The sequence below is a fragment of the Olea europaea genome, chromosome 3, assembly GCF_002742605.1.
Source record: "Olea europaea var. sylvestris chromosome 3, O_europaea_v1, whole genome shotgun sequence".
Lineage (NCBI taxonomy): Eukaryota > Viridiplantae > Streptophyta > Magnoliopsida > Lamiales > Oleaceae > Olea > Olea europaea.
In genome coordinates this window covers 13,335,847-13,347,192 of record NC_036239.1, presented here as the reverse complement: position 1 = coordinate 13,347,192, position 11,346 = coordinate 13,335,847, and the positions used below count along the sequence as shown (strand labels likewise).

Here is an 11,346-nt window from a genome sequence, read left to right as displayed (position 1 = left end):
GATCTAACATTTCATGTTTATAACACTGTTAAATCGTAGTCATCCATCCTTGTTAATGTTACATGTTTCACTTTCTAAGCGATAAATAAGCACTCTTAATTTCAACAATGTCCAACATCAGTTGAATGACTGCAAAGCAGCATTTGCGAGAATACGGTCCAAACAACTACAAATCCATGATTGAGCACAAGAGAATCAAAACAAATTATTGAAAGAATTAGATTGAACTAGGATCAAGGTAACAAGAAGCAGACTCAATTGCACAAAATCTTCTTGCATCTATTCCTATAATAATAACAAAAATTACATTATTTTGACAAAATTTGGCAACCAAGATGAACCAATATGCAAATTTCAAGCCATCAGCCCTGGGAGAGCACAGTATCCTTCGAAAAATTTGGCAATTTTCAGCTGACAGTCAAAGATGTGATAAATTCTTCAAATTCCGAAAGTACCAGCCAATCATCACTTGAGATTCTCTTGGCACTGCCATAAATTAAAACATTCACACTGGACTCAATCCATCTATGGAGAAACACCATTCTTGATCCAAATCTGGCACAGATCCTCAAGCGCCAGCAACTCCACTACGTTGAATACCCTTCTCAACCAGTCAACAAGATTTGCTCCAACATAAATGTCTATAAAGGCCAAAGATCAAACATACAAATGTAACGGCCGAGTTGCCATGAACCAACGGACTAATTGGCCTCCATAAGAACAGAAGTCTCTTTCTTCACATGGGGCCATAAGGGAGACAAAGCAACGACTCTCCCAACGATGATCAGAGTCGGAGATATCAGCTGATTTAATGCGATTTCATCAGCAAGGTCTTTCAGTTCAGCAAACACCTAAATGAATGCAAATAAACTTCAATCAACTATCACTTCACCAAAATTACAAGTTAAATGAGGAAAACTGTATATCTGACGACAAAGAAATGGAGACAACACAATGAAACACTAGAGCCACAATGGTGCGAAACAAAAATATTTTTAGTAAGACCACGTTAGGAGCTTCAGATAGTGACTCTACGGGCCAACTAATTTTATTGAAAAATGATACTGGCAGAGGTCAAACAAAATGCACCTTCAAGAAAGCTTCAACTGCAGTTTTCACCACTTATTTACAGGAGATCAGAATATGGTGATGTAGATATATATGAGTAAATGATGCTAATGATTGTGCAAAGCCAAATTCTTTTATATTTTCCTTTAGTCGTTCAAAGTTCAGTATATATATGATCTTGTGAAGTAAGAATTGAAAACAGAATGTCAGTTGCGACTTGCATTTGTCCCAAAAGAAAATATTTGAAGTTTGGGCCCTGAGATTGAAATAATCCAGTTTGTAGATAACAAATCTTGAGATTTATAATAATGTCACATTCTTGCATTTCATCATGTAACTACATTAAAATTGAATGGCTAGTCTGAGTAAGAACTGGGTTGCCTAGCCAAAACTATTAACTAAGAAAACAAACGTGGAAAAGTATCTCACCATGCGTTGTTGAGGAGTTGTTCCTCGTTCAACAGCCACTGCTGCTGTATCTTGTGGCAATCCATGATGCATCAATTTTGACGCAAGGGAGGGGAGAGTTGACAAGCCCATATAAACGACCAGAGTGGAATCAGGATCTGCTGTACTCTCCGCTACAAATAGAGGATCTGTCCCACCATTTCTAGAGTGGCCAGTGAGAAACCTAACACTATTTGCAACACCACGGTGCGTCAATGGAATCCCCAGTTCTGCAGCTATTCCAGAAGCAGCTGTTATACCTGCCACATATCCACATTTATTACTCAGAATGAACTTCTTTAAGGTGATATTAAATTTAGTTGACATCAGGATTTTGTGTTGTCATAAGAAAACTTGTTCTGTTATATAAAAGGCAACTTCAGAAAGCTCCAATTTGCAGAGCACTGGCCAGTATGTCCATCTGTAGAGATTCCAAATAAAGTTAATCCTAGGATCTAGGAATATTTAGGTATACTTAGCTGTTTTATACTGTTTTATATTAAATGAGAATTTAGGTAGGTTGTTACCTGATTTCTCTCTAACTAGTTTTTTCCTAGTTTAGTAGATAAATAATTTGGTATGCACCAAAATTACTGGGAGTCTTAATTGACTGCCTGTATGTATTTAACAGTATGTTTCCCTTCTTTCAGTGAATAAAAATAATGAGAATTCTCTCCCAGCATTTCACATGGTGGTATCAGAGCCATTACTCTGAATATCCAAATTCCACTCATGACAAAATACGGCATGGCAACTGAGAGACAACATTCTAGTTCTACCGAGATCACCTCCAATCCAGAAGCTGCAGTTGCAAGCCATAATGGAAGATCAGAAGGCTCTCTTCTCCCAATCACTGGACACAAACTGAATGGGTATAATTTCCTTCAATGGTCCCAGTCAGTCATGATGTTCGTCTGCAGACGAGGTAAAGATGACTACCTCACCGGCGCAGCTATTCAACCAACAAAGGAAGATCCCAAATTCAAAATCTGGAAGACAGAAAATAACATGGTGATGTCATGGTTGATCAACTCCATGACCAATGAGATAGGAGAAAATTTCCTGTTGTACGGGACAGCAAAAGAAATCTAGGACACAGCCAAAGAGACCTATTCAAACAACGAGAACACAGCCGCATTGTTTGAAATAGAAACCCTCCTCCATAACCTACATCAAGGAGATCTTAGTCACTCTATTTCAATACAATCACTTGTTATTGGCAACAACTAGACATGTTCGAAGAAACTGAGTGGTCTTGCCCACAAGATGAACTCAGGTACAGAAAAATTGTTGAAAAGAAACGTATTTTCAAATTCCTTCTAGGTCTCAACAAAAACCTCGATGAATTCAGGGGACAAAACCCCTTCCAAACATTCAGACTGCATTCTCAGAAGTCCGTCAAGGGGAGAGTAGAAAAAAGGTGATGATGGGAACGGATAATACTATACCAACACTTGAGACTAGTGCACTTGCCGCCCGTGGAACTCAATTCACCAACAATAATAAGCATCGGAAAAAGGAAAGGCCATGGTGCAACCATTTTCGACGATCGGGTCACACAAGGTAGACTTGCTAGAAGCTTCATGGGAAACTTCCTAATTGGAAACCATCCCAACCATACAATGATAAAGAAGGACGTGGAAACCTGGCCTCAATTAACGAGAACCCAACCGTATCCCAGTCAAGCTTGTTCAGCAAATAACAATTGGAAATCTTGCAAAAACTAATCGGCCAATCTTCTCAACAAAATATAGAATCCTCAATCATCGGGACAGGTTCGTTGGCACAAAAAGGTAAACTCTCGGATGCCCTTTCAGTTAATAAAAAGAAAACTAGTAGATAGATAGTTGATTCGGGAGCATCAGATCACATGACTGGAGACACAACTGTGTTCCACAAATACAGCCCATGTCACGAAAATTATATTGTTCGTATTACAGGTGGGTCCCTCTCTAAAGTGGTTGGAATAGGTTCAGTTGTAATTTCAGAAGAGACTTGATTCTATACTTCTTGGGCCTAACTTTGATTGTAATTTACTGTCAATAAGCGAACTGACTCGTGATCTAAACTGTTGTTGAATTCTCACCAAATCTGCATAAATTTCAGGTCTTGGGTTCGGAGAGGGTGATTGGCAGTGCTGAGGCGTGTTCAGGTCTCTATCTTCTAGGAGATGATTCTTCACTTGATAGACAAGTTCAAACAGCAAGTTGTGTGTCATTTAAGAGTCAGTTAGCAAATCTTTGTAATTCTAATAACGATAGTGTAGTTATGTTGTAACACTATCGCCTAGGTCATCCAAACTTTGTGTACCTAGAAAAATTGTTTATCTCTCTGTTCATCAATAAAAATCTGAAGCACTTTCATTGTGAAATATGTCAACTGGCCAAAGTTATAAATCATCACAACCATTTGCATTGATTCATAGCGATGTGTGGGGACCATCAAGAGTTAAAAATTTGACAAGTATTAGGTGCTTTATTTCCTTTGTTGATGATCACACCCAACTCACATGGATTTTCCTAATGAAGGAAAAATCTGAGGTCGGCCAAATATTCAAAAATTTCAGCAACATTAGGAAACTATCTCTCGTGTCAAGAAATAATTCATCAAAACTCGTGTATCAACGCCCCCACAACAAAATAGAATTGCCAAGAGGAAAAATAGACACCTCCTAGAAGTGGCAAGATCACTCATGTTCTCCACCCATGTTCCAAAACAATTTTGGGTTGAGGCTATTCTTACTGTTGCGTATCTTATCAATAGGATACCATCAAGAGTCCTTCAGTTCCAAACACCATGTCAAGTCCTCTTTCATTCATTTCCAAATACCAAAGTGATTTCTTCAATTCCCACAAAAATATTTGGTTGCTCAGTATTTGTCTATGTTCATCCTCATCACCGCAGCAAGTTAGACCCAAAATCTGTCAAGTGTATCTTCATCAAATACTCTCCAAATAAAAAGGGGTACAAGTGTTATTCACCAGTCACAGGAAAAGTTTACAACTCCATGGATATAACATTTTTTGAACACCAACCTTACTACCCTAAACCTGCAATTCACGGGGAGAGTACACAAGAATTTCAATTTTGGGAGATTGATAACATTGAAGATCAATCTTTACCACAACCAGTAGAGTCCATTCTATCTCAACCAATTGAATCAATCCTAGCAATTCCTCCAATATACCACACTACTGAAAACCAATATCAACCCAGCAAGAGTCCATCAATTCCATTATCTCCATTTGTGAAGCACACAACCAATGCAAAATGAGCTTCGTGTCTGCTCAAGGAGAGGAAGAACTGACCGAGAGATCGAGAAATTAACACACCTGGAGCAACTCCAAGACCCTAAACCGGATCCAAGGCCAAGTGAAATTCACTCGGGTGAGATTGTCTCTTCAAATGATGATTCAAATAATAATCTGCATTGTCCTATTGCACAGAGAAAATAAGTGAGATCGTGCACTATGCATCCAATTTCTATATAAAAGATTATCTCCTGCATTTCGAAAATTTGTCTCCTCTTGATACAGTACAAATTCCAAGAAACATACAAGAGGCACCCAAAGTTCCAAAATGGAGAAAAGCTGCATTGGAAGAAATTCAAGCCCTAGAGAAAAATGGAACATGGGAAGTTTCAGAGCTCCCAACAAGAAAAAGGCTGGTTGGGTGCAAATGGATTTTCACTATCAAACACAAGGCAAATGGAAGCATAAAAAGGTTCAAGGCCCGACTTTTTGCTAAGGGATACACTCAATCTTACGAAATTGACTATCAGGAAACATTCGCTCAAGTTGTCAAGCTCAATACAATTCGAGTTCTTCTCTCATTAGCCTCAAACTTGGACTGGCCACTTCACCAACTCGACATCAAGAATGCATTTCTCAACGAGGACTTGGAGGAAGAAGAATACATGGAGGTTTCACCGGGGTTTGAAAATCAAGTAAATACAAATAAGGTCTGTAGACTTTAAAAAATCCCTTTATGGACTTAAACAATCACCTCGTGCATGGTTTCATAGATTCACCAAATTAGTGACCAAGTGTGGCTGTAGTCAGTGTCGAGTAGATCATACTCTTTTTATCAAATGTTTACTGGAAGGAAAGAAAGCAATCTTGATAGTGTATGTAGATGACATTATACTTACAGGTGACTTGGAGGATGACCCATCCAGATTAAAGAGGTTCTTAGCAAAAGAATTTGAAGTAAAAGATCTGGGGTATCTAAAATACTTCATAAGCATGGAAGTGGCACGAAAACAGCATGGTATACTTTTGTCTTAATGCAAATACATCCTAGATCTACTGCAAGAGACTAGGATGCTTTGATGTAAACCTGAAGATACTCCCACGGACTCAACAAATAAGATCGGAACTACCGAGAATAGTGCACATATTGACAAGGAAAGATACCAACGGCTTGTGGGAAAACTTATTTATCTTTCACACAATTGCCAGATATTGGCTTTCTTGTAAGTGTAGTAAGTCAATATATGAACAATCCAACAGAAGAACACATGGAAGCTGTTAACCAAATTTTAAGGTACCTTAAGATGACATCAGGAAGAGGCCTACTTTACAAGAAGTCCTCGAGTAAAGAGGTTGAAATCTACTCAGATGCGGATTGGGCAGGTGGTATTTCATATCAAAGATCCACATCAGGTTACTGTACTTATGTATGGTGAAATCTCGTAACATGGAGAAGTAAGAAGCAATCAGTTGTATTGAGGAGCAATGCGAAAGCAAAGTTCGAAGCATTGACGCTCGGAATTTGCGAAGGAATGTGGTTAAGAAAATTACTCGAAGAGTTAGACTTCCGTGTTACGAAGTCACTAAAATTATTTTGTGATAATCAAGCAGCCATAAGTATTGCGAAGAATCCAGTTCACCATGACAGGGTACATTGAGATAGATTGCCATTTCATCTCAAAGAAAATCGAAATGGGATAGCTAAACTGATATATGTTCCAACAGGTTCTCAAATTGCAGATGTCCTTACTAAAGCTCTACCTAGGATTAACGTTGATGATCTGACCAACGAGCTGGGCATGGTCAACATATACAACCCTGCTTGAGGAGGAGTGTAGGGATTCCAAATAAAGTTAATCCTAGAATCTAGGAATATTTTCCATACTTAGCTGCTTTATATTGTTTTATGTTAAATGAGAATTTAGGTAGGTTGTTACTAATTTCTCTCTAATAAGTTTTTTCCTAGTTTAGTAAATAAATAATTTGGTATGTGCCAAAATTACTGGGAGTCTTAACTGGCTGCCTGTATGTATTTAAATGTATGTTTTCCTTCTTTCAGTGAATAAGAATAATGAGAATTCTCTCTCAGCATTTCACACCATCTTATCCATATCCGAAGAAATGTGGGAAATAGTAGTAGCTTTGGAAAAAAAATGTGTATACCTACTAAAAGTAGTCTAGCATGAAGGATAAGCAGAAAATTAATTTGTTTAGGAAATTGAACTATTTCTCTTTTGTTTTACATATTAACATGAAGAAATAAAAAAAGATAGATATACCCAAACATGGCAAAAACTAGAGCCAACACATGGTCAAAACCTAAAAACTAAAATCATGCTTGACAAGTGTTTATAAACAGTTGCTATTATAAATAGATAGAAATGAAAGGTGGATAAATAGGTAATACTTGTGCATCCCTCGAAATGTGTGATAAAAAATGACTTGAATATTTATAAACAGCTTATAAACATGAGCCAAGCATGGGCTAACTCTATCCTCCTTTCAAGTAGGCTAATAACTGTATGCGAACTCCAAGTATGAAATAAAAGGGAATCCTTTAAAGTAGAAGGAAAACCTAGAAAATTAAAAAAAAGGGGGGACCCCGATATCCTCTAGGTTAGCTATTGTGAAATATAATTCTACTGAGTGCAAATCGAAAACGTATTGCTCCCTACTAAGCCATGATGGAACTTCAATGTTCAAAGAACATGGTCCAATGTGAAATTGTTCTTCCCCTTTTCCTTCTCAAATTCTGGATAGCTATGATGTTTGGACTCGAGTACGGGTATCGGATGCTGGTACATTTCTAGGATTCAGACCCTTTTCATTTTAAAAATTAGGATATGAGGATACGGTTAAAAAGGATTTGAATTTTGAATACAGGTACGTGAATACGTCTCAAAAAATATTTTTTCAAAAAAAAAATAATAATAATAATAACAGAATGATACCAAAATAACAAAGAGAAAAATAGTTCAATTAAAGCAACCACAAATTAACTTATATTGGCTTTCAAAAAATGAACTCGTAGTTTAATTTGTTTAATCAACACTCTCAATAAAATCAATTTAAACAATTGGATTACAATTTGAAATCAATTTAAATTTAAAGCCAAAATAAATTCTTTTTAAAAAATAAAAAATATATCAATTTCAATGCTTATATATTATTTCAAAACAATTATAGAAATAACTTTAAATTTAATACCAAAAAAAGATATAGCACTAAATCATTTTAATTACAAAATAAAAACTTCACATACAAAATACAAGAATAAAAAATTAATACAAAAATAAAATCAAATTAAATTAAATGGATTTGACCATATAACTTATCCCGATAAAATAATTGTAATTTAATTAATTCTATGCATTGGATAACACATCCATAGCGCACTTTGAAATCAATTAGGGCAGAGAAATTAAAGCCCATTCAACCCATCATCTTCCCCAACCTGTTATCTTCTTTCTGAAAGCCCAAAAGTAGAAATCGAGAAACAGAGCCAAAAATCAAGAAATTAAGCCATCGTCTTCCCCAAATTGTGCGGGTGCAAAACCAAGGATCCGATCCATATCCCGTGTCAATATCCAGTTATGTCGTGTCGACACAAGAGTCCGAGCATCATAGCTGGATAGGTAGTCATTTTTGTATATTTTGTATTCTTTAATTCACTAGTTTATTACAAAATTGGCATGTGCCCTCTTCCAAGATCAATGACGCAAAAAATAAAAAATATCTTCTACCCACCACCCAAAAAAAAAAAAAAAGGAATAGTTTGTGTAACCACAGTTCTACCTAAATTTGCATTGCTCAAACTCAAAAGGGAAAAATAACAAACAAACAGACAAAGAAGAAAGAACGCTTCAGATATTGTGAGCTTGTTTTCATAATCACCATACCTGGAACGACTTTAACTTCAATTCCTTGCTGTTGCAGAAAGTCCATCTCCTCTCCACCCCTTCCAAATACCTGATGAACCAAAATCAGTAATGTCCACTATCTAATTCATAACAACAGCGCTATGGAACTTTACTCAACTCTTCCATGAATTGATGAAATTTTCTATTAAAAACACTAAAACATTTCAATTGATTGCATCTAAATGCTTATATAATTTCGACATGTAAACATCAAAACTCACAAATGGATCCCCGCCTTTCAGCCTCACTACATTCGCCCCAGCTTCAGCAAAGCTCAAAAGCAATTCATGAATTTCCTCCTGCAGAAACACTCTACCATTAGCACAACTTTCCGCTAAGTAAGAACCTTGTATACAGAGATGGTAAAAGACAACACTTGGTCAGATTTCACATTACCTACAAACAATCTCGATTTTTCATCTTATATGTTAAACGCCAAGCACATTGTTCATTTAACTACCTCTACTACAAGAAGGAAATAAAATATGTCGATAATCCCTTGGTACTCCTGCTGATTCTATTCCATATTTTTGACAAAATACCCAAAAAGGAGAATTTTTCTCCTTGCAATTAGTCCGGTTTAACTGAAATCATCCAGAACATAACACATACGAAACTGTACTTCCAAATACTATCTCAAATTAAAAAAATTCCCATTGTGAAGGAAAAATTAGGCACAGAAATAATTACAATCAAATTTGACAGAGTTCCATTTTTCTAAATACAAGTTCTAGTACAAATCCCCAGAAATATAAAAAATAAAATTCACCTGGGATGGCAAAATTTAGTTGCCAAAATTACAAGAAATCAATAAAAAAAAAAATCAAATTAAATTAAAATCACAAATATGATCTCAATTTATCAAAGTTTTTAACTTTTGCAAATACCCACTTCGAAACTCAAAAAGTTCCATCGCGCCCAATTCTCAAAAGCACCAAACTAACACAACGAAGATACCGAGATGCATAAAGTATCCCATAAAACCAACCTGGGTTCTGCTATGGTTCCCAGCAGTTTTGCCAACATATAGAAACTTAGCATTCAGACCCACCAAATTCAACACATCATTAGACACCAATCTATCATACAACAATAGATCAGCGCTCTGTATCACCCTCAATGCCTTCACTGCCAGTAACTCAGGGTCCCCAGGCCCTGTCCCCACCAAGAACACATTTCCAGGGCCGCTTCTCTGAGCCCTATTTTCATTTTCTCTCTTCTCTCTCAAAACTTCGAGCAATTTCCTTAGCTCCGGGAGCTGCAATGCTATATCATAATCTCTGATGGATTCTAGATCAGGAGGAACTGGGCAAGAGGAAGATGAGGGATTATGTATCTGGTACTCGTACAGCCAGCTATCGCTTTCGTACCTCTCAACAGAGTGCTTTTCAATAAAAGGCGAACTTTCTTGTGAATGTAATGAACAGTTAATACAGAAAACTGGTGGGAACCTAAAAGAATTGGATTTTCTTGATTGGGTTTTCGTAGTTGAAGAGGAAGCAGAACAAGATGCAGAAAGAGAAGGAATTCTGGTTACAAGAGCCATTGAAATGGAAAAGGAAATAGCCTCTCATTTGAACAGGCAAAGATTATCCCTTTATAGGCATTTGTGAACCCGTACGTGGAGAAGGGATAATACAGAGTTTGGGTTTGAATTGGAAACTTGTGTCGCCCTTTTAAGCTCCGGGGGTTGATGAGAAGGCTTGAGGTTTTCCTAGAGACGTGTTGGTCTTTCGTTTGCCCACTGTGGACTGCTAAAGAGTGTTTTACATTTTTCCCCCCCTTTATATATGAACTTTTGGCTCAACTTGCGGTATCATGATGAGAGAGTGTTATATGTACGAGAAAAATATACAGCACAACTTGTCGATTTTTCATTGACGGCTGAAAAAAAATAAAAAAATAACTGAAGAAGTAAACAAACTGTCAATCGGGTGCCACTAGTGCAGTACTTCTATACCATCCAACAAAAAATCACTTATACAAGAAGAATAAAAAAGGTTGAACTCCAACCTTGAGGATCTCCGCCGTTCCGTTTTTAAAGTTTTGTGAGAGAGGTAAATCAAGGAATGTGCCCAGCAGGTTAGGGAACAAGAGCTGCCTACACTACGCCTACAAGGAGTCCAATTTCATATTTCAAGAATCGAACCTCCACACTGCGGCTGCCAGCAAGGCGTGAGATAACCTCACTCCTGTCCTTTACACCACTAGACTATACCCCGAAGGGCACCTGTACAAGGAGAATAACCCTCATCATGAATGGTCTATGGCGTCTTAAGTAAAATTAACGATAGTAAAATTTAAAAGTTAATCAAATATATTCACTAACATTTACATTTGGTTATTGTTTGCTCACTCAAAATTAAATAACATTTACCTTTGTTTAATGCTTACTCACTCAAAAATAAAAGGATGCTCACTCATGTTTATACATTGTTACATATCCATCATCCATCTCAATTTTATTTCTATATTATTCAATTTGTTTATATGATTTTCTTGATTTTTGCAAATTATGGCGCTCACTCTATTTTCATCATTTTTTACTTTAGGAAATTTATTTTCAATGTTTATTATCCGGTCCGTTTATATGATTTTCATGGTTCTTATTACAGCAACTAACAATTACTTTTCTGAATTATTTTCATTTTCTACTGTCC

The 11,346-nt window shown here is 36.6% G+C and overlaps 1 protein-coding gene and 1 long non-coding RNA gene across 2 annotated transcripts; one reads left to right on the top strand and one right to left on the bottom strand.

Moving 5' to 3' along the window:
• Nucleotides 1-75: 75 nt before the first annotated feature.
• Nucleotides 76-10,439, bottom strand: LOC111386639 (uroporphyrinogen-III C-methyltransferase). The gene is made up of 5 exons (XM_023011109.1): nt 9,675-10,439; nt 8,908-8,985; nt 8,666-8,735; nt 1,498-1,775; nt 76-851 (listed from the first exon to the last, which is right to left on the bottom strand). Exons 1-5 carry the CDS (start codon nt 10,230-10,232, stop codon nt 702-704), a joined length of 1,134 nt encoding a protein of 377 aa, XP_022866877.1. The 5' UTR covers nt 10,233-10,439; the 3' UTR covers nt 76-701.
• LOC111386646 lies at nt 1,784-6,413 on the top strand. Its single transcript, XR_002701268.1, has 2 exons — nt 1,784-3,308; nt 3,622-6,413. It is a non-coding gene; the product is annotated as an uncharacterized LOC111386646 (long non-coding RNA).
• Nucleotides 10,440-11,346: the final 907 nt, after the last annotated feature.

Excerpts from the sequence above, each read along its gene's own strand:
- LOC111386639 (XM_023011109.1), bottom strand. The coding sequence starts at position 10,232 with ATGGCTCTTGTAACCAGAATTCCTTCTCTTTCTGCATCTTGTTCTGCT. Across the intron at positions 1,776-8,665 it reads TGAAGTTAAAGTCGTTCCAG|GTATAACAGCTGCTTCTGGA; the intron begins GTATGGTGATTA and ends GATATGTGGCAG. Across the intron at positions 852-1,497 it reads CAACTCCTCAACAACGCATG|GTGTTTGCTGAACTGAAAGA; the intron begins GTGAGATACTTT and ends GCATTCATTTAG.